The 21912-nt window shown below is 36.7% G+C and overlaps 4 protein-coding genes across 7 annotated transcripts; 3 read left to right on the top strand and 1 right to left on the bottom strand.

Moving 5' to 3' along the window:
• The first annotated feature begins 1437 nt into the window (after window positions 1–1437).
• LOC137715233 (calcineurin B-like protein 3) lies at window positions 1438–5094 on the top strand. 3 transcript variants are annotated; one of them, XM_088691701.1, is made up of 10 exons: window positions 1438–1704; window positions 2593–2695; window positions 2793–2947; window positions 3079–3161; window positions 3320–3379; window positions 3544–3652; window positions 3785–3837; window positions 3951–4031; window positions 4171–4283; window positions 4692–5094. In XM_088691701.1, exons 3-10 carry the CDS (start codon window positions 2824–2826, stop codon window positions 4747–4749), a joined length of 681 nt encoding a protein of 226 aa, XP_088547827.1. In that variant the 5' UTR covers window positions 1438–1704; window positions 2593–2695; window positions 2793–2823; the 3' UTR covers window positions 4750–5094. The 3 variants fall into 3 exon arrangements, with proteins under 3 accessions (XP_088547827.1, XP_068310584.1, XP_068310585.1); XM_068454483.2 differs by having other exon boundaries at window positions 3320–3391; XM_068454484.2 differs by having other exon boundaries at window positions 1563–1704; window positions 2588–2695; window positions 3320–3391.
• A 1115-nt stretch (window positions 5095–6209) lies between these two features.
• On the bottom strand, window positions 6210–9251 carry LOC137715209 (heat shock protein 90-2). Its single transcript, XM_068454454.2, has 3 exons — window positions 8937–9251; window positions 8326–8467; window positions 6210–8235 (listed from the first exon to the last, which is right to left on the bottom strand). The coding sequence occupies exons 1-3, from the start codon at window positions 9057–9059 to the stop codon at window positions 6401–6403; spliced, it is 2100 nt and encodes a 699-aa protein (XP_068310555.2). The 5' UTR covers window positions 9060–9251; the 3' UTR covers window positions 6210–6400.
• A 692-nt stretch (window positions 9252–9943) lies between these two features.
• Window positions 9944–12327, top strand: LOC137716473 (FKBP-like peptidyl-prolyl cis-trans isomerase family protein). 2 transcript variants are annotated; one of them, XM_088691700.1, is made up of 9 exons: window positions 9944–10111; window positions 10435–10452; window positions 10495–10620; window positions 10761–10795; window positions 11161–11254; window positions 11371–11431; window positions 11522–11567; window positions 11737–11807; window positions 11928–12327. In XM_088691700.1, the coding sequence occupies exons 1-9, from the start codon at window positions 10050–10052 to the stop codon at window positions 12003–12005; spliced, it is 591 nt and encodes a 196-aa protein (XP_088547826.1). In that variant the 5' UTR covers window positions 9944–10049; the 3' UTR covers window positions 12006–12327. The 2 variants fall into 2 exon arrangements, with proteins under 2 accessions (XP_088547826.1, XP_068312034.2); XM_068455933.2 differs by having other exon boundaries at window positions 10435–10620.
• A 593-nt stretch (window positions 12328–12920) lies between these two features.
• Window positions 12921–15424, top strand: LOC137715402 (protein transport protein sft2). Its single transcript, XM_068454722.2, has 4 exons — window positions 12921–13332; window positions 14488–14755; window positions 14863–14967; window positions 15162–15424. The coding sequence occupies exons 1-4, from the start codon at window positions 13127–13129 to the stop codon at window positions 15270–15272; spliced, it is 690 nt and encodes a 229-aa protein (XP_068310823.1). The 5' UTR covers window positions 12921–13126; the 3' UTR covers window positions 15273–15424.
• Window positions 15425–21912: the final 6488 nt, after the last annotated feature.

The raw sequence follows: 21912 nt of genomic DNA, 5'->3' as shown, positions 1-21912 counted from the left end.
CCTCTCTTCCAATCGCTTCTATCTCTCTCTCTCTCTCTCTCTCTCTTCCTCTCTCCCTTACCTCTTTCTCTCTCTCTATCTCATTTCTTCCGCTCCCTCCCCTATCTCTTCCGGTCTCGATCTCGATCTCCCTCATTCGACCCCAAGAAGGAGTTGCTGGCAAAGAGCTATGTTTTTCTTAAAAAAAAAATTGCAACAACAAAAATAATTTTGTGTCATACCAAGCATGTTTTTGAGTTTTATAAAAAGCTGTTTTTAAGAGATAGTGTTAGAAAATATTTTTAAAAATATTGAAAACTTTTGAGTAGAGTACTAAACGGGTCCTAAATGTTCTTAACCACTTAAGTACCACATCTTGCACTTTGTTTTGATTTGTTTTAACATCTTTTTGGTACATTTTTTTTTTTCAAATTATTTCGTCAAAATATTTTTTACTTTTGAATATTTAAGTTTTAAAAAGGAGTAATAAGGAATGAACACTTGATTTTTTTTGTCAAACTCAATATATTAACTAGCATGAGTCCAGGACAACACAATTATCATAAAAATTATAAAAATTTCAAGATAAATATATAAATAAAATCATAAAAATCTAAAAGCATGTTATATAAAACAAATACAAATAAGAGCATCTTTAAAGAGGAGTTAAAAAAATCCACATCATCAATAACAGTAAAAAAAATACAACATTAGTATACTCCAACCGAAATGGCAATTCCTCTGGCATGATATGGATTGACAGCAACTTCAAATATATTTCTTGGTAGTTTTTGTTATAAACATGCATATTACAATTTTAAAAAGTAAAAAGATGTAATAAATAACAATTTAAATTTGACATAAAAAAATTTAAAAATTGATCAAAGTGTCACATAAGCTTTAAATTTAAATTTTTTGTTTAAAATTTGACATCTTCTTTATAGACGCTCCAAGAGTCACGAATATCCTTGGAGAATGGGACTCCTTGCATATTGGTGTTTAGGATCGATGAACAAACTTTTGACAAATAATTTTACAATCCTTATTAGCTCTTGGATTCTTTTAAATTTAACGGTCTTAATTTAAAGTTATGATGATGGTGATTAAACTAGTAGGTGTTGTGGCAATTTGCTACAAATAATTGTTTTGATGACTTTTTAGAAAGTTAAATTGCATGATTGCCTCCAATCCAAAACAAACATTCCTTTTTCCACAAACAAATAAAAATGAAAAAAAAAAAAGAAACCAAAAATAAACAACAAACAAAGTACCCCTGATGATTCACTATCCGCTGGTGGCAAGCTGCCCATCCACCTATCAAAACAAAATCAAATATCCTACTCTCAAATTATGTGCGGTCACTTTATGATTACAATTATTAATTGACACGTATTAAATTTATCATAATAAAATAAAAAAATAAAAAGTTTATAAGTAGGTATTAATAAATCATTGAGTCACATGGAGAAGACAACTATTTTGGACGGAGAAGATTTGATCGCCATCAAACGCCGTCGTTCCATAAATTTCCACATCATAAAAAACCTTCTAAACAACTCCAACTCGTGCTCTTCTTCTTCGTCCTCTTCTTCTCTCTATCATATTAACATTTGTTACTCCTCTTTCGCTACAACCACCGCGAGTTGCACGGAGATCGCAAGCCACCGCCTTCTCCGCCGCACAGCTTTCTCAGCCACCGCGACGCCTTCCCCCCTCTCTCTCAAAGTAAAGTTTCCATCTCTTTTAATATAATTCTCCAAATATCGAATCTTTACTTGTTCTTCAATTCTCCGAATCTGTTTTCAATTTTTTTTCTCTGATTTTCTCTGGCGCCAAACAGATCGCTGAGCTCCTGCTGTTTAAATTTTGTGTCTTTCAATTGGCTTTGGTTTGTTGCGTTTGATCTCGGATTCGGATTCGAGGATTGCGAGCTTAATTACATATGTTTCTGTTCATTGCTGTGAATATTTTGATTTATCGATGTGTGAGTGGTTGTGGAAACGAATTGCGGATTCAGGAGCCACTTTCCGTGATTTCTAAGCTGAAATTTAGTGCGAAATTTCGTACATTTATTCGTCTTCGCTTTCGGATGTGTGTTCTTATCGGATTGTTTCTCAGTCATGTGTTTCGAAAACAATCAAAACGCCAATTTGGGTGTGAGTTCGGTGAGCTGGGAAAAAAAGATTCATAATTGTTGTTTCAATTTCATGGTCTAAAATGAAATTTTGTTTAACTATGTGGGTTGTAATCGGTAGAAAAATTCGGCATGTTTGTTTCTATTCAAATCCTGTTAGATGTTAAGACTCCAAAAACATTGTGGTATATGGAAATAGAAGATTGTTTTTAGCTGAGGCAGGTAGTGTAAGTTGTACTCCTAGGATGCGTATATCATGGAGGTTTTGCTCCTTTTACGATGGAAAATTGTATAAATTTTAAATTAGGATTGGATTTGTGTATAGGACTGTTCTTCTTGATGCTAGAAAGTTTTCGTTGGTCGAATCATATACATTCCCTTGTTTAGTAATTGTGTGTTTACCCTTGTTTTTGGGCTTTAGCAGCGGAAAACTTGTGAATGAGATGGTTTTAATCTATCTTCTACTTGTTTTAGTTCAGCTACTACCACTGGCTTCACATCAGATATAGCTTTGGCTGCGCCAAATTTAACAGATCTTGGGGTTCGGGCCGTGAGTTAGAAGAAGCAGGAAATGGTTAAAAGGTTTGTTCTGTTATTTACATGCTTTAGAATCCTATCTTCTATAGAAATACTTAAAGGTAGTCTCATGTTTTGGTTTTCCTTTTATCATGTGAACCAGGTATGGAGTGTTTTGATCTGCAGAAAATATCATGTTGCAGTGCATAGACGGGTTAAGGCATGTATGTGCTTCCCTGCTGAGGTGCTGTGATCTTGACTTGTACAAACAATCGAGAGGCTTAGAAGACCCTGAAATTCTAGCAAGGGAGACCGTGTGTATGCCATTTCACCCATGAAATTAGCAATTTTTAATTTAATGCGTCTATCTAAAGACCCACAATGTTAATTCTAGATCTAAACAATCGATTCTCATTCTACTGAAAATTATTGTTCCTTATTAAATGCAGTCAGTGTGAGTGAAATAGAGGCACTCTATGAGCTATTTAAGAAGATCAGCAGTGCAGTGATTGATGACGGGTTGATTAACAAGGTTCGCATAATCTTTCTGTTTATTAGGCAATGCTTTTCACATTCACACTGAGTTAGAATTGTATTTTGGTACTTCACATTAACATAAGTTTACTTTTCTCTATTCCATGCATTCTTGTATTCTTTTTTCTCAAGTTGTTCTTTTATGCCATGGTGTAGGAGGAATTTCAACTGGCATTATTCAAGACAAACAAGAAAGAGAGCTTGTTTGCTGATCGTGTACGTTTTTCTGTGAGATATTACGTCTTCATCACATTTTGTTATATTCTTTTCTTTAATTTCATCATCTTGATTATCTGTTCCACCAGATGTGCATCATAAGGCATTTGCCAAGTCTTAAGTGGCTTGGATAAGCTGTTACTTATTATTGCTTTTTATTGCAGGTTTTTGACTTGTTTGACACAAAGCACAATGGAATACTAGGTTTTGAAGAGTTTGCTCGAGCTCTCTCTGTCTTTCATCCCAATGCCCCAATTGACGATAAGATTGGGTGTACGTTTTCTTTAGTTAATTTATTTCATGCTGCCATTTAATTTTTCAACGCTCAATTCTAATATGTTTCAACGCTGTCTTGTATCATTTTTTGTTTCCTTTAATACTAACTTTCAAAATTTCAAATTCCAGTTTCTTTTCAGTTATATGACCTTAAACAGCAAGGCTTCATCGAAAGGCAGGAGGTAATAATTTTATTTTCCGAGTAAACTCTTGTGTATCTCCCAATTTATTTATCGAGTTTCTATCTGTTTCTTTCAAACAGTTCACTTATTCTTATTTGTATATCTGTTTCTAGGTGAAACAAATGGTTGTGGCTACCCTCGCAGAATCAGGCATGAATCTTTCAGATGATGTGATAGAGAGCATAATTGATAAGGTGCTTTCTCAACCCAACTTTAGTATTTGATGTTTTGGTATGATTTTCCTGGATATATTTGTTGCACGGAGGAGTGCCTGATATGTTACTGAAGTAGATTTGGTTTTTGCTCTTCTTGTTCTTTAACTATGCGTTTCAGACCTTTGAGGAAGCTGATACAAAACATGATGGGAGGATCGACAAGGAAGAGTGGAGAAGCCTTGTTTTGCGGCATCCATCCCTTCTTAAAAATATGACGCTCCAATACCTCAAGTAAGTTTCAGATATGATTTTGATTACAGTTGACCCACGAGACATTGTTCTTACAAATTACCCTACTTTATATGCCACAAGATAAATTTTTCCTGCCATACACTGACAAGATAAGTTATGGAAAAGATTTTGAAACATCATGATTTTTTAAATCAGCGTTGGTAGTTTCGTGTACTTTTATAGCCACAGGGCTCAAGATATATCTAGGATATCTGCTTTGGTTTTGAATCTGATTCACCCTTGATGAACATCCAGTAAGCGACCATTGCCAACGAAAAACATTAAAGTGAATATATTTCTAAATCTTTACAAGTACTAAATTCAAGATTTAATTGAACGCATTGTAACAGATTCGACTACATGTTGTTATACACTTACCGACCATCATGTGTTTTGTGTCTTGGGCAGGGACATCACCACAACATTCCCGAGCTTTGTATTTCACTCTCAAGTGGACGACACCTGAAGTGGAAAATTTCCGTTTTTAAGCTCCAAGAGACATCATTCTTTGATTCACTTGGTGTGGTTTGCGAGTTTCCGAAGAATGGGAGGGGCTCGCACTTGTGTAAAAGGGCCTAGTAGAAAATTTTACACCGTCATATTCGTTGTTTCTTTTGAAATATTTTTCGGCTGTGTGTGTTTTATGCTCTACGAGGACTTAAGATGCCTTTTAAGTATAATGTGGCTTAAGATTTCGGCTTCTTATGAGACTGAATTTGAATTGTAGGCAAAGACTGCTACATTAGTATGATTTTGGGACTTGAAAGATAGAAGAATGCAAGTTCTTTCCGATCTTGCAATTAGCTATTCATACTCTGCTTTTGATGTTGAAATTGAAAGAAGACAACAAAGTTGTCACTCTTTGAGAAATGTTCGAGTGTGACAGTCAAACCGTTACGTGCTAACAACCAAACCGTTACGTGCTAACAACCGTTATGTACAGTTGGTGCCCGATGACAGAATTGGTTCCCGATTTGATGCCAACACTGTAGACTGCCAGAGCTGCCTCGCACTAATCTAGGTTACGAAAAGTGAAATTTGAACTTAATTGCTACGCATTTTGACAGGATATTTTTGGTAAATCAATCAAGAAAATTGTTATCTTATTTTAATGGGGACAATCAAAGATTCGATTGGACATAAGATTAACAAACTTAGCGTTGAATACACTGCCATATTTAATGTAAATTCATATTCACAACTGATAGTTAGAATGGAATCTATCATACTACACGTGAAATTTAAACTTGACTACTACGAGCTTTGACAGGATGTTTCTAGTAAATTAATCGTGAAAATTGTTATCTTGTGGGGACAATCAACAATTGAATTGGAGATAAAATCACAAACTTAGAGTCGAATACACCACCATACTTAATCTAAATTCATATTCATCAATGCTTGTCAATCACAAAATTTGAACTCAAGGACCTCCTCTTAGAGAAGGAAAACTGTCCTATTAATTAATAAACATACCTAACTCAACCCAAATTATTGTTAGATCCAGCAGCAGCGAACCCAACAAGATATCAACTTCCCATTAAACAAGAAGGCAAAACGAAAACGGTGGTAGAACAAAATTCTAGTGCTACACATTTCTCCCCAATCTGCCCCCCATGAAACCGCAGATCCCAGAACTCTTGTCATTCATCTTTTACTCCAAGAAAACCCATGTGAAGAGGTTCATCGCCACAATGACGTCCCAGCCATTTTTGCTTCTGCTGGTGGACAGAACAGTAACAAGGATCCGTTCTATACAAGTCTTTCTGAATAATTTGTAAGAAAACAGAAGAACATAATTAAGGGTTTCCAAATTAAGAAAACCATCCAAAAATATGCCTATCTAAAACTAAAAGTACAAAAATTCAGAATTAAAAAGTAAGAAAACCCAAGCAAAAGAATGAACAAGAGATCCCCAAGAGAGAATTGTTCCAAAACGCATTCATCATAAATATCCGAATACCAAACAGTAGCTACCATCCAAAATATCCAAACTTAAAACTAGAAAAAGTTAAAAAGAAAATATAAAAATTACTCCTTAACAAGGTGGGGTAAAAATAAACTACTACTGGTTGGGCGGGTGGGGTTAAAACTTAAAACTTGAAACACTCCCAAACTTAATCGACTTCCTCCATCTTGCTGCCCTCTGCATCGGCATCAGCGTCCTCCAATGGTGGCATCTCAGCATCGCCCTCGACGGCATCATCATCAATGCTCAGTCCGAGCTTCAACATCCTGTGGATCCTGTTGCCGAAGGTGTTGGGGTCGTCGAGGCTGAACCCGGAGGTGAGAAGAGCAGTCTCAAACAGGAGGAGGACAAGGTCCTTCACCGACTTGTCGTTCTTGTCTGCATCAGACCTCTTCCTGAGCTCCTCCATGATTGGGTTCTCTGGGTTGATCTCCATGGTTTTCTTGGAAGACATGTATCCAGCCATGCTGTTATCCCTCAAAGCCTGAGCCTTCATGATTCTTTCCATGTTAGCAGTCCAGCCATACTCGCCAGTCACCAAACAGCAGGGAGAATCAACCACACGGTCAGACACAACCACCTTCTCGACTCTGTCGCCCAAGACATCCTTGACGACCTTGCAGAGTCCCTCAAACTTCTCCTTGAGCTCTTCCTTCTTCTTGGCCTCGTCTTCACTCTCGTCAAGCTTCAAACCTTCTTTGGTGGCTGAGACAAGCTTCTTGCTCTCGAACTCCTTGAGCTGACCAATAGCATACTCATCAATGGCATCAACCATGAAGAGAACCTCAAATCCCTTCTTCTTCAGCTTCTCGAGGAATGGAGAGTTCTCGACAGCCTTCTTGCTCTCACCAGTAATATAGTAGATGTCTTGCTGGCCCTCCTTCATCCTTGTGACATAGTCCTTCAGGCTGGTCATCTCCTCTCCGCTCTTGGTGGAGTGGTATCTCAACAACTCAGCAAGCTTGGTCTTGTTCTGGGAGTCTTCATGGATTCCGAGCTTAAGGTTCTTGGAGAATGACTCGTAGAACTTGTTGTAGTCCTCCTTGTTCTCAGCAATTTCCTGGAACATCTCAATGCACTTCTTAACCAAGTTCTTGCGGATGACCTTCAAGATCTTGTTCTGCTGCAACGTTTCTCTTGAGATGTTAAGAGGAAGATCCTCAGAGTCGACAATACCCTTAACAAAGCCAAGGTATTCGGGCATCAACTCCTCACAGTTGTCCATGATAAAGACACGGCGCACATAGAGCTTGATGTTGTTGGGCTTCTTCCTGGTGTCAAACAGATCGAATGGAGCCCTCTTGGGAACAAAGAGGATGGCCTTGAACTCAAGCTGACCCTCAACTGAAAAGTGCTTCACAGAAAGATGCTCCTCCCAGTCATTGGTGAGACTCTTGTAGAATGCGGAGTACTCTTCCTTGGTGATCTCCTCTGGCTTCCTCATCCAGATAGGCTTCTGCTTGTTAACCAACGACCATTCATGAGAAATCTCCTGGATCTTCTTCTTTTTCTTCTCTTCCTTTTCTTTCTCTTCGTCGACTTCCTCAACCTTTCCCTCCTCTTCTTTCTTCTCTTCCTCATCCTCGTCATCAGAAATCTCCTTCTCTGTGGTCTTCTCAATCCAGAGTGAGATTGGGTAGCTGATGAACTCAGAGTGCTTCTTGATCAAATCCTTGAGGCGGCGCTCCTCAAGGTACTCAAGCTGGTCTTCCTTAAGGTGAAGGGTAATCTTTGTACCCCTGCCGAGAACCTCACCAGTGGTGTCCCTGGTCACAGTGAATGAGCCTCCAGCCTGCGACTCCCACACATACTGCTCATCGTCATTGTGCTTGGCGGTAACAATAACCTTATCGGCAACAAGGTATGCAGAGTAGAACCCAACACCAAACTGACCGATCATGCTAACATCAGCACCAGCGGATAAGGCTTCCATGAATTCCTTGGTGCCAGACCTAGCAATGGTACCGAGGTTGTTCACCAAATCTGACAATACAAATTAAAATTAAAACCATAAGTAAAAATTCCCAACTGGATTAAAATCAAATAACAAATTGAATAACCGAATCAACGTACCAGCTTTGGTCATCCCAATACCACTGTCAATAATGGTCAATGTGTTGTTGGCTTTGTCAGGGATAATATGAATGAAGAGCTCCGGCTGACCATCGAGCTTGCTCTTGTCAGTCAAGCTTTCGAATCTGATCTTATCAAGGGCCTGCATACATAACATAAACAAGTAAGTACAACGAATACCAGTTCCATCCGTCTCAACAAAAGAAGACCGTGTACTACTTGCATAAATTTCGACATCGATTTCGAAAAGCATCTGCAACTTTACAATAAAAACAACTACTTGTGTAAAACCCAGTAACATATAAACACACCAAGATTAAATTTACATCCAATTGAAATTAATAATTGATCTTAAGGATGAACTAGATAATCCCATAATTAGTCAAAACCATATCGTTAATTAAAACCTGGACACCCTTAATCAGATAAGCTACAGTATTTCATCAATAACTGTCGATTGAGTAGAACAAAATCAACGATTACAGAGCAAAACTAGAAACTTTAACATCAAAATCAACATGTGCAGATCTCTAATCAAAGGAAAACAGAATTCATACAAGAAACCCTACAAAAACATCGAAATCGAAAGCAAAGAGGATAAGAAGACTCACATCAGAGGCATTGCTGATGAGCTCACGGAGAAAGATCTCCTTGTTGCTGTAGAAGGTGTTGATGATCAAACTCAGAAGCTGGTTGATCTCGGCCTGGAAGGCAAACGTCTCAGCCTCTGCCATTGATCTTGCGCGATAGGGTTTTCCGAAGATCTAGGTTTTAGAGACGACGTCGCAAAGGGAGCAGAGGAGGTAGTTACTTCTGAAAGAGTAAGGGAGGCGAGGGCTTATATAGGAGACTTCATTAGGGTTTCTAGATCCTTCGATTGCTATTTTTTGCTAATTAATTGGGTCTATTTTTTAACAGGAATTTTCGGGGTTGGTTCGCGTACGCGTGGGGAACACCTGCGCTGTGGTGCCACGTGTCGGTTTGGACTGTTCGAAGGAGAGAGTTTTGGGCCTTTGTGTTGATATTTTGCAACAAAAAGAAAATAAAAATTAGGCCCAATAAGAGAATCAAGGAGGAAAACGGGAAGTTTGAATCCGAAACTTACCAAGAAGTTTAGTATTGAATTGTCGAGCTTTTATATGTCAAAGTTGATTTTGTAAAATTTGAGATATTTTATTTTGATAACAATTTTATTGTTGACATCAATAATTTAGCTCACTTGGGTTGTTATCACTTGTCGTATAGTTTGGATTCAATCTTTTTTAAGTAAGCTCATTTGTCGTCGATTGTTAGTTATAGATATAACTAGAGTTTCAGGTCTCATGCTATTTTTATGTAATTTTTCTTTTTCTTTCGGACTTATGCCTCGTTGTCAATAAAATTACATCTTCGGATTTGAACGTTTAACATTAACAAAGAAAATACCACTAAATTAAAATACTTTCATTTGCAAATCAATCAACATGGATCATAAAGTATGACTAATTTTCTTTTTGCCTTTTTGAAAGTAATGGTTGATATTTTTTACAATATTTTTTTTTGAGTTGACTTGGAGTCAAAACTTCACACTATACCGACTTCTTCTATGGCTCCAAAAGAACGGTCCATATTGTTTTCTATGGACATCAATACACAGTAGCTAAAAAAATCCTCCCTGTTCTCTCAAGCCTCCCACCTTTGAGGTCCCAGTTTATCCATCTATCTCCAAAGTCTTCAACTGGCAAATGGAAGCTCTCTCATTCCAAACCCTACTTCAGCTCCCATCGGCTCCCAGAAAAACACTAAGGTAAATTCTTGTCATACTCGTATATTGGTTTCTGGCGAGAAACTTACCTACAATGTGATGTCAATGCGGTGATATCTCAAGTCCTTCACGTATTGTCATGTGTTTTTAATTTTTTTCACGTGATAGTGTATGATTGACTTGAAATACTGTTATTGTAACACGTTGAAAATATGGTCATGATACTTGTAGATGCTAGTTAGAAAACTAAATTTTATGTCACAGATATGATTGGAGTTTAATTAGCATCTAGAAGTTTGCAGTGTTCAAATTTTATGTCATCTGGCAATTGATATTTTGGTTTCAATTTTGTGTGCTTAAACCAGTTATGTTGAGAAAGATCAGTCTAAGAACAATGTGGCTAAGAACTTGCATGAACAAGTTCACTCATCAACGGCGAAAAGATTACCAAGAAGGCTGTTTTTGCAGTACATTGGATTCTGCCCAGTTCTATTCTCAAATCCTGTTTTTGCTGCGCCAATGCCAGAGATGAAGGAGCCTGAAATCATTCGGTAAATTTTGTTTCTCGGTCTTTGGTTCTCGATTTGTACTTGAAATGTAGATCCAACTTGGGAGCCAAAGGTTATGTTGAGCTTCTTATTCGAAAATTATGTTTCATATGCGATTGTTGTTTGGAAATTGAAGCACTCAGGACCGTAAAGCTTCCCAGCGGCGTGAGGATTCAAGGTACATATTCTGCAGAATTCATGTAGTAAAACATCTGCTCAGGAATGGTTTTGGGGTATTTGGTATGTTGAGGCGTACAAGGCGAGCGGTTTCATTGATGTCTTCTTACCCATGAATAAGATGTTCAGTGACCATTCAACCTTATCAATTTTCCGTATTTCGAAGCTCTGAATCCGCATTCTCTTTGGAAAAAATGTCATACATTGTCCAAGCAAATTGGAATGTTGAAACGCAATACATGGATTCGAGTCGTATTCTCTAAGATCAAATGTCATACTTGTCCAAGCAAATGGGAATGTTGCAGCTATGTAATTAGTTTTTTTCGTTCCTGAGGTCAACACTAATCCCGGGTTTCTTTTTTGTAGAGATTGTTGAAGGCCAAGGACCAGTAGCCCGTGAGGGAGATTTGGTTGAAATTAACTACGTTTGCAGGCGCACAAATGGATATTTTGTTCATAGGTAAATACTGAATTCTGTCAAAAATGCAACATCTTCTGTTTTGTTTTCGTACAAGTATATCATACTTTGGTCTTCAGTCTTCAACTTTTCGGAATGGAAATGTGTTTTTTGTGTAGCACTGTTGATCAATTCAGTGGAGAAAGCGCACCGGTTATTCTTCCTTTGGATGAAAAACAGGTTAATTCTTGTTTCAATGTAACATGTCGAGACTTGAAGCCTTCTGTTCGACGACCATGCCATTAACGTATTACGTAATTGCTTATTCAGATTATTGAAGGCTTGAAGGAGGTTCTGGTTGGCATGAAAGCTGGAGGTACGTTCTAAGGCTATAATTTTAACAACTGCAATATCTACTTATATGCTGTTTTTTCACTCTTTCCGTTCAACATCGCGATTTTTAACCAGATATCCTCCCTTGATTCTCACTATCGCTTGCTTGAACTTGTAAAAAAGTACTCACATTCTGAAAGCTTGCATTTCAGGAAAGAGGAGAGCTCTGATACCTCCTTCCGTGGGATACACAAACGAGAACTTAAAACCAATCCCGGAAGAGGTAAAGCTTATCTGTCATGATTCATTTCCCCAACAACTTGTTGTTGAGTGGATTCTTTTCGCTCTCGTTTTAGGCGCTTCATTCGTTTATAAACATGTGGTTGTTGCCTGTTGGTTGCAGTTTGGCCCTCGGCGTAGCCTCTTGTCGCATGTAAACGAGCCTCTGATATTCGAGGTGCAGCTCTTGAAAGTACTATGAGTTTTTTTCACCAGAAGGATTTAGTTATTGGGACGCACATTTGATCCCGAAAATGCACTGAACACACATCATTTTTCATGATCTTACCGGATTAATGCAGATGATGTACTTTCATTGTGCACATTCTTGTATTTGTGAACTGATTCTAGATGGATTACTGCAATATTTTCATATGCTGCTAGAGATTCTCCGTCGCCCTTCGCTCATGTTAGCTGTTGATGTATGTTGGATTCGCAGTGAGACTCACATGTATCAACGAACGTTGAGTACGAAAGCAATGATGCTAAGCAACCTTAACAAAAGGGTTGTACATGAAAAACCAGATTTTGGGCTTTAAGTTCTTTGCAGAAAGCTTTAATTTATATCATTTATCCATTCAAGGCGTGAATATCACTTTCTCATGTTAAACACGAAGTTTTGAAATCGTATCAGTTTGTGTCTTATGACTATTTGATGTCCTCCGTTAATTGAAGACGTGGCATGCTAGGGACTCATTTATAGGCCGATGTCGGACCCACAATCGCACCGCAAGGACTAAAAACGGCCCTCTTCTCAATTGCTGCTCTGTATCCCAACTGGACTTCTAACTACACAGTTCGGTCCCAATAATGCATGTGTGACTTCCACATTAGTCTCCAAATGTCCAAAATGAAACTCTACAACTATCACGTTGTCAATTTATGAACTAAAGGAAACGGAAGTTAATACAATTTCAAAGCTTTTAATACAAGCAAAGTGATACGATTTCAAAACTTCTAATACAAGTAAATTGATACGATTTCAAAACTTCAAGTACAAGCAAAAACACCTCCCTAGCCCAAGGAGAAGAAATGCCCAAATAATAACCACCCGGCCCAAAAAATTAAAAAATTGAAATTAAAACCAATACCAGCTGCCAAACCTTTTGCTTAATTCGTAAGCCGCTACGGCGACAAATATTCCGGGCAACCACCACGCCGCCATTTTTCTATCAACCATAAAAAAAAAAAAAAAAAAAACGTTTCGACAAAGAAACTCGCAAACCAAAAAGAAACGTGCTTTCCTTTCCATTCTCCAATTTTAAATTCCCCGAAAGCACAAAGCCAGCGACTTTCCCGATTCCACGGCGAAGCTTCTTCACGATGCAGAAGATGGCGCAGGAATGGTTTTCGCAGACCGGCAGCGGCGTCGACGACTCGCAGAAGCCGTCGTCGTCTTCTTTGCTGGCCGATTGGAACTCCTACGCCGCTTCACAATCCACTGACGAGAGCTCCTCTTTGGGACTCGGATTCGATCTCGAATCTGCGGTGCGCTCTGCTAACGACACCGTTTCCGGCACTTTCAGCGTGTAAGTTCGTATCTGATCTTAGTTTCCTGCCTAATTAACTCAGTTTTTTAGTTACTGTAGAGTTATTTGTGGGCGATTTTGGCTGTGGGTTTCTGATTTTGTGTGTGTTTTAAGTGAATCTGATCATTGTGTTTTCTATTTTGTGCATATTTAGCTGAACTAGATCATGAGTTTTGGAATTTGTGTATAAAGAAGTGAATCTGATATTGGATTAATGATATTTGTGTATAGTATGCTGGGATGGTAATGTTTGAGTGCATGATTAGGTGAATCTGATATGGAGATTTCGGTTTTTAGGGGTTTAGGAGCTGGTGGATTTGTAGAATAAGCTGATATCTCGACCCGTTTCGTCAAATTTGTGATAGGGATTGTGTACATGATAGATTTTGATGATGGGTATTTGATTTCTGTGCTTGGATCTGGGATTAGTAATTTAGTATTTGATTGAGTGCATGATGCTTATGTTGCTTCATATTCTGATTTGGGGTCTATGGATTTCCTTCTGACTGTATGATTGGACTGTAGTTAAATGAAGAGCTGCCCAGCTGTATGAGTTACAGGACTTGTGGAGGGTCCTGTCCGAGGTGCTTAAGAAATGGGATGTTAGCTCAAAGTGGAGTGAATTTAAGTTAGTAGATGTGTAAACTGAATAGTTGTGCTGCTGCATCTTTGTATGATTAGAAAGAAGCTGCGAAATGCACACTGGATTTTGAGTGGTAGATCTAAGGTTCTTAATTTTCACAATTCACAAATCAAACTAAGCAAGACTCAAAACTAACAGTTCTTTCAATAGTTTTGTTGTTCCTTCATGATGGGCAGAAAGGTTATCCTACTAATGCAGCATATAGACACAAATCAGGAGTTAGGGAGAGAAGGGGGGGAGTGGGTGGCAGTGCACACAAATTTTCATTCTGTTGTTCTATGGGAAGGTTGTTCTGATTGTAAGCATCAAATTGGTTATTCATTTTTAAACATAAATTCACTCCCTTTCTTTGCCTGAAACTATCACTCACTTGGTACCTTAGTTTTGTATAGTTTACCTACACCTGCCGAATGGACAAGTTTAGTATGAAAGTTAATACCGATTTGTTTTCTTGGTTTTTATTTTATCTCAGCATTTCTGTAACCTCTGTTTGATTTTCGGTTCCTGTTTAGGGTTTCAAAAGGAGTGAGAGATATACCTGGGAGCCTCCAGTCTGCTACTAGTAATGTCCCTTCAGGAAAAGCTCTCATGTATTTTGGCTTGTTTCTAGCCACTGGGGTGTTCTTTGTTTTTATCGCATTTACCATGTTCCTTCCTGTCATGGTGTTGATGCCTCAGAAGTTTGCTATCTGCTTTACACTTGGGTGTGCCTTTATTATCGCATCATTCTTTGCACTCAAGGGTCCAAAGAATCAGCTTGCTCACATGTCTTCAAAAGAGGTAACTCGATGGCATATGTACCTATTCATTTATCTCTGTAACCTAGCCCACACCTAATTTACTTGTCTGATGATGTACTTGTTTTTTTTTTTCCACGATGTATGCAGAGACTTCCGTTTACCGTTGGATTTTTAGGCAGTATGGTGGGTACCATATATGTATCCATGGTACTCCACAGTTACATCCTCTCTGTTTTCTTCTCTGTGTTACAGGTATCAATTGTTTTCCTACCTTAAGATTTACTATTTGATTCTTTCTCCATGTGGCTGATGATTCTGCTTTTTAAATCTGTTTCGATATATCTACTTGCCAGGATATCTGTTTTTAACTATGTTGATTCATAAAGATTGTTAATTATCCTATCAGACACTGAACTTGTGTTCAAACATCAAATGAAAACTTTCAGGTTCTGGCACTTGCATACTATGCTGTTTCATACTTTCCTGGTGGATCTGCGGGTTTGAAGTTCCTATCTTCTGCCCTTACATCTTCAGTAATGCGATGTTTTGGGAGGTGACTCTGACCTATTTGTTGCCTTGTATATTTCTTACTTACGATTTTTGGTCAGTCTAGTTGAACTTGTGAACAGCCTGAGACATATTTCTGAGTGGCATCTGTCATGTTTAAAATCTTGGGAGTTTAATTCTTGTTCACTTTCTCCCTCTGAAATTGCACCTCTATTTGCCAAGTTTTTATTTAGTCGTAGTAAACATCAATTTTAGATCAAATGGCAGAGAAAACTGAGATGCTTTTTCCGCAAGGTATGAAATATCTTGATGGCTCACGATTGGCGACAAGAAGGTAAATGAAAACCGAACTAATCTTATGTGATTAAGCCTTGTGGGGAGGATTTAGGTGTATGCTGAATGATGAAATTATAACTGAGAAAACAGGCTGATAGTTATTGGTCAGTATGTCGCAATAAGCAGCGTTGAATGTGTGAGATTGAAGATCAATCTGCTATTGTTTTGTTTAGTTGTCTTGGCTAGGCTCTTGGCTTTATAACTACATCCTGAAGTTTGACATCTGAATTTTTTTAGCAAGAGATACTCCTGGATTCATACAGCTCACCCCACTTAGTCGGAAAAGGCTTTGTTGTTGTTGTGGTAAAGACTCCTGGCCTATTGCCTTTTCAGAACCATAAATTTTCTCAGATATCAGTGCTAGAAGACTGGATTATAATAGGATTGGACTAGTTAAACCACAATTGGCAGTTTGGTTGACAAAACTGACGTTTTAGACTACTCTAATTTATGGAGAGGGCGATCAGATCGGTGCAAACCAAACATTGTTTTAGGGAACTAACTTGACCTATATCGACCAATATGAATATGTCGAGTATAGTTGGAGAGCTTTGCTGTGAATGTTCATGACCCAGAAACAAACTTCTTATAAAGTTACACGTCTATGTTGGGTCACTTAAGTTTGAATCTACGTCCCGCGGGTAGAGTACTAGAGTACAACGTGACATCACAATTTTTTTCTTTGGGTTTTAAGGTTATGTTTTAGGCCCAAATTGAGATTCTTGATTCAACCCAATTAATTTGCGATTTGTGTTCATCCATTTATCGGGTAAGGATCCTTTCCAGATCTGTGTTCTACGAATCTTGGAGGACAAGTTATCTTGGTCGTTTGATTCAAATCTTGCGGTCAAAAATCTTTCTTTTCCTTCCTCTTCCTTTGGTGCAGATTTCTCTTCCTCTTCCTCCTGGAAATCGAAGACGGAGAAGAACTCTTGGGTTTCACACGCTTGGAATTCATTGACGCCTTTGACGCTGACTCAGAGGAAAACCAACCACCATCGCTCTGACTCCTAACAAACGAATAAAGACGGGGTTGCTAGTGGCCGATCTGATCCCCACCCACCGTCATCGCCGGCGGTAGTGAGAGGAAGACGGGCCTACCGGTCGTGAGGGCGAGGATTACAATCTTCGGCTGATTGCAAGAAGAAAGGATCCTTACCCAAGGATCCAGAGTGAATTAATCCGGAGAGGACTCTTACCCCAATAATCCATTACATTTAGAAATCCTTGAAACGTCGTTTTCTCATGCATTCGAGTGATATTATACACATTGATAGCATTCCTCACTGCATCTCTTACAAATTGGAGTTAATAATAACGTAGAGTTTTATTCCCAAATTGATTCATCAGATGATGTTTTGTATATATTTGATTTGAAGAAATTATGGATTTACACCTTGTATGGAATTTACATACAACCAGGGCTAGCCCTGAGAATTTGAGGGCCATAGGCGAGCCTTCAAATTGGTACGTAGAACAAAAAAAGGTATTCGCTAAATACTGAAAAAATTTATTCCTACATCAAATATCATTAAAAATTAATATCAAATGAAGAAAGATATATAAATATTACACTTTTCATGTTTTTAGACACAAATGTACTAATTAAGTGTTTTTTTATTTGTCGAAAATACTAATTAAGTTTACATTACATAATCCAATTTTTCAACCAATTCTTTTCAATTGATTAACAAACCAATTCAATCTTTCTTGTGATATGGTTGATCGAAGATAAGAGATATTTGGTCTTCATGACTTGCATTTGAAGTGCAATCAAGTATTACTGAAAAACATTTTGCTTCTTTGGTTCTTCCCATGATTGTACTTTTGACCTCACTTGCCAACAATTGTATTTAATCTTGTGACCAAGATAATGGTAATGGATCTCATGTGTATCAATTCGTTGAATGTGCTCTTGCATTATAGGATCAAACTCAACAATCACTTCAATTACATTTAGAAAAATTCCATTATTCTCTTCATACAACTTCTCATTGTCTCCACAATTTCAATTACATCTAATGTAATGTATTGGAGAAAAAATGGCTATCTGAATTATCTTTGGGGAATATGACATCATAAACTCTTTTAGGATCTCTTTCCACTAACATATCTCTAAGATTATGACTAGTCTTATCCCAATTCCCTGGATCATCAATATTTAAAGGAAAAACAATTTCTCCACTTAAATCTTCAATGTGAACATCCTGAGACATTTCTCACTATCTTCCCATTATGATTATTTTCCACAATTTCATTATCTTCTCCATTCTCATTAGCTTGATCATGTTCCTTAATGTTAGTCTCAATCAGATGGTCATCTTCTGGCTCTCCATTAACATTGTCAGATATAGGCTCATCTTGTTCCTCATTCACTATACTGTCAACTTGTTTTTTGAAATACTTACTAAGAGATCCAACTTGAGATTTTATTAATACTTCTTCCTTTTCTTTATTTTTTCTCATTTGAGACCTAGAGAGATACTTTATGTTTGTGTTAGTAAGCTTACTATTTCTAATAAGAGGCATGCTAATTAACTCATTTTCAATCAGGAAATCACAACGCAACAATCAAGATTCAACTCAATATTAAGTCGATAAAGTAAAAAAGAATGATAAAACTTGATCGACAAATACAAGAAATTCTATTATACTTTTCCAAAATTGAGCATCACAAATTAACAATTCCCAAATATACCTACATAAAACAAAGCAACAAACACAATTATAATATCAAACCCGTGGAGCAAAAAATAATCCACAAAACCATTGGTCCATTACCATACCAATGAAAAAAACTATAAAAAAGATAAAATTTTCTCTTTGATTACCTTATAGTTAATTTCATGGTTTATATCACCTTAAATCGCGATCTAGAAGATTTTGTGAGATTTAAATTCCACCTCCAATAGAATAGAGAGATTGAAATTTGAAAGAAGAGAGAATTGCAAGAGACTTAGGGTTTATATGTTGGCCAGGAGGCAAAATATTGGATGCGCGCTGTTTTGTGTTGGTTGTGATTTTTTTTTTTGGGTGTATTTTCCTAATTGTTATTGGAGATTTGAAAGGCTAAAAATATAAATATAAAATTGTTACTAGATTAGGCTTCCTAATTATATTTGGATATGCTTCTTTGAGGGAGTCTTCAACGCCGGGATTTTTAGTTATATTGACTTAATTTAAGAAATAAATGCTTACTTCATATTTTTAACCTGAAGCAATTAAGCAAAAGCCACTCGTTTTCCACTACATCGGCAGGTTTTTGTGTCATTCACTTTAGTTTTGAGATGTGTTATCCACACATCCATTTTTACTTCTCATACACCATTTGTTAATTTCTGTCCGTTGATCTTCTTTAATTCATCCGATCTGACGACCAAAAATTAAAAAGGTGTGTGAGAAGTAAAAAATAGTGTGTGGATATCACACCCCTTAGTTTTATAGTATTTATATACCAAAAGATATATAAAAAAATATTTGGGGCCAAAATCTAGGGCACCTTACTCGACTACTCTTAGGACCGGTCCTGCATACAACGCTAAGGTTAAGTTTAGAATTACACCTCTGCAAGAACTGTATACGAACTTTGTCAAACTAAATATCACTCTATTTAAGCTTGACTTGTTTAATATTCGAACTCAGATTGAAGGGCTTCTATTTCAATCTATTTACAATATGTGGTCCACTGATGTAACAAAAATTTGCAATTTGGTGACATATATTTTAATAATAAAATATATAACACATAAATAATCCAACACTAAAAAATTCAGACATAATATGCTAAGATAGTCACATAAATCTTTTTTCTTCATGTAGCTTCTTCAGAAACATAAGAAGATGGTGAAACATAATATCAATCTCCGTCTTAAAATATTCAAATTGAAATGTATTCAATCTGATCTTAGAAAAAAAATTAGTAAACATAATTCTCCAAAAGCATAAACTTAAACATGATCTTCCATTCCAAGCAAACTTCTTTAATAGAATCCAGTTTGAGTTGTTTTCGTGAAAAAAGCAAGATCTAGTTTCTTGTTCTTATCTAGCCGAACATTGACATGTTTCTTTTACAAATTGAGCTTTTGACAAGCCAAACACGAGTCGAACTCGAATTTGGTCAGTAATATTGTGCAGTGATTAGGCACTCACGTGAACAATAGCTAGGCATCACGTGTCATAGGGGATCGGGGTTGAGGTAGGGGACATCCCAAAAACTTTTTTTTAATTTTTAATTTTTTTTTTAATTTTTTTAATATTTATGTAGGCCCCTATGACACGTGGTGCTTAGTCACCGTCCACATGAGCGTCACGTCACTAGTCAACGGCTGATTTAACAGCAAACTTAACGGATGTATGAAAGTGTCCTAAAATTATGACTTTATATACCACTCTATGATGAAAAAAATGCATGTATTAAATGTTAAAAATCAATAAACTTCAAGGTAGTAAACTGAGATTAATCCTAAATTTTAAAAATACTAAAAACACTACGCGTTGGGTCCCCGGGCACACAAATTTTGACCGTTTAGGGTCGGTTAGGATTGCTACAAGTGGTGCTTTAGGTAAAGAAGCAAGTTTAATAAACAATTATCCGCCTCACACCAATTATCCTCTTTTCATGTAAATTAAAACGATAATAAAATGGTTTAATATTCGTGTTCAAACACCCAAATCTAGGAATCAGGAAGATGATGACAGAAAATTGTAACTTGGGGACAAGGATTTGACCTTTGATATGGAGCTTATGCAAGAAGATGCAATGTATGTGTTAAAAGCCTTTGTTTTTTGTATTGAAAAAAAATTATTGAGAAACGAGAAGGGCCATCTTCTCCACTAAGTAAACACAAAGCTAAAAACAAAGAGGCAAAGTGGTGGGTTTAAAGATCAAATGGCATCTTCAAAAATAGATTAAGCAAAACACAAAAGGCTAATTACGCCAAGTCAGTGTTCAAATGGTGGGTTAATTGATTAATTCATTTCACCATTTCTTGAGTACTTAATCTGACTAGGTGAAGAGGATAAATGAGGAGGATTGGTCTGTCATACGCGGGCTACTGATTACTAAAGCTAGCAATGATCATATTTGAGGCTGGATGGTAGATTAGATCTTAATTAAAGTGACCAAAAAAATGGTTAGATGCTTGATTGTGTCAATTCTATCAGTGTTTAAGTGCAACCTCAATTATGCATTCCAATTGATTTGACTGCTGAAAGCTAAAGGATTTGTGGATTTTATTTTTCAAGTGGTAGAGAACACTCATAACAATGTTCAAACGGACAGAATACAATGTATGTAATTTTAGAAAGAATCGGTAATTTGGCATACAAAAAGAAAACAAAAAACGCTAACTATGCAAACAAAGAATGAGTAATAGTTCTTTCCTACAACAATTACAAATAGTGCATAAAAGAAACTAATTCCATTATATAAACTCTAACATTATATTGAAATTGTCAAGCAAACATAAAACCAAAAATTACATTGGAAAATGTCATACAAACAATTAAAAATCTAACATTCACCAAATTTAGTTTTATCTCAAGCCAAGCCTAAATACCCTAGAATAATAAAAACCCTAAAACAATCCATAGGCCAAAATTATGAGAACTATCGCCACCACCAGAAGCAACGACACCACCAAACTTTGCTACGTTTACTCACTAAAAAAACTGTGTGGAGTAAGAGACATTTATAAGGTTCGACAAAAAAAAAAAGAGATATTTTAAAGGAAAAAATGGTCGCTGGTGATCCAATTGCGCATAATAGTGAATAGTTTCCAAGATCATGGTAACACTAAATTTAAAAAAATAAACAAGTTTAGAGAGGGTTCTTGGATTTGAGGAGGGGGAAAAGGTGATTGAAATACATATCCAAGAAGTTAAAATATGAATTCTTTGTCTTTGGTTTTCTCCATAAGATTTCCATTTAAAATTTCTACACGATTTTTACCTCACTTGTAAGTTGTTTCACCTAATGGTAATACCAGAAGACAATATTACGATTACATGCTACAACAATTTCTCATAATTGAGAAGTACAAATTAAATTTATATGGCCAAATTACTTTTTCTTGATCCAAATGATTAGACTTATTAAGTCAACATGATAACATAATGTAGTATATACTAATCTTATCAATATTTTTCTCCCTTTGGACGGCTGTAGACCGTACAAATTTGATTGATGAGACCTTTACGACCCGAGAACACACATTTTTAACACATATTTTAAAAATATGTTTTGATATTTATTTTGTAAAATTCATTTCGTAATGTACTTTAATGATCTAAGTTTTTTATGTTTTAATACATTATTCATAGATCATTGTTGTAAAAAATTATCCAAAATTATTA

Source organism: Pyrus communis, chromosome 3 (genome assembly GCF_041283825.1).
Source record: "Pyrus communis isolate YQ-2024b chromosome 3, ASM4128382v1, whole genome shotgun sequence".
NCBI classification, from domain to species: Eukaryota; Viridiplantae; Streptophyta; class Magnoliopsida; order Rosales; family Rosaceae; genus Pyrus; species Pyrus communis.
Note: the sequence above shows the minus strand (reverse complement) of the source record. Positions and strands in the feature narration are given on the sequence as shown.

Excerpts from the sequence above, each read along its gene's own strand:
- LOC137715233 (XM_068454483.2), top strand. The coding sequence starts at position 2,824 with ATGTTGCAGTGCATAGACGGGTTAAGGCATGTATGTGCTTCCCTGCTG. Across the intron at positions 3,392-3,543 it reads CTGATCGTGTACGTTTTTCT|GTTTTTGACTTGTTTGACAC; the intron begins GTGAGATATTAC and ends TTTTTATTGCAG. Across the intron at positions 4,284-4,691 it reads ATGACGCTCCAATACCTCAA|GGACATCACCACAACATTCC; the intron begins GTAAGTTTCAGA and ends TGTCTTGGGCAG.
- LOC137715209 (XM_068454454.2), bottom strand. The coding sequence starts at position 9,059 with ATGGCAGAGGCTGAGACGTTTGCCTTCCAGGCCGAGATCAACCAGCTT. Across the intron at positions 8,468-8,936 it reads TCATCAGCAATGCCTCTGAT|GCCCTTGATAAGATCAGATT; the intron begins GTGAGTCTTCTT and ends TTATGTATGCAG. Across the intron at positions 8,236-8,325 it reads TATTGGGATGACCAAAGCTG|ATTTGGTGAACAACCTCGGT; the intron begins GTACGTTGATTC and ends TTGTATTGTCAG.
- LOC137716473 (XM_068455933.2), top strand. The coding sequence starts at position 10,050 with ATGGAAGCTCTCTCATTCCAAACCCTACTTCAGCTCCCATCGGCTCCC. Across the intron at positions 11,255-11,370 it reads AATGGATATTTTGTTCATAG|CACTGTTGATCAATTCAGTG; the intron begins GTAAATACTGAA and ends TTTTTTGTGTAG. Across the intron at positions 11,432-11,521 it reads TTCCTTTGGATGAAAAACAG|ATTATTGAAGGCTTGAAGGA; the intron begins GTTAATTCTTGT and ends TTGCTTATTCAG.
- LOC137715402 (XM_068454722.2), top strand. The coding sequence starts at position 13,127 with ATGCAGAAGATGGCGCAGGAATGGTTTTCGCAGACCGGCAGCGGCGTC. Across the intron at positions 13,333-14,487 it reads GTTTCCGGCACTTTCAGCGT|GGTTTCAAAAGGAGTGAGAG; the intron begins GTAAGTTCGTAT and ends GTTCCTGTTTAG. Across the intron at positions 14,968-15,161 it reads TTTTCTTCTCTGTGTTACAG|GTTCTGGCACTTGCATACTA; the intron begins GTATCAATTGTT and ends GAAAACTTTCAG.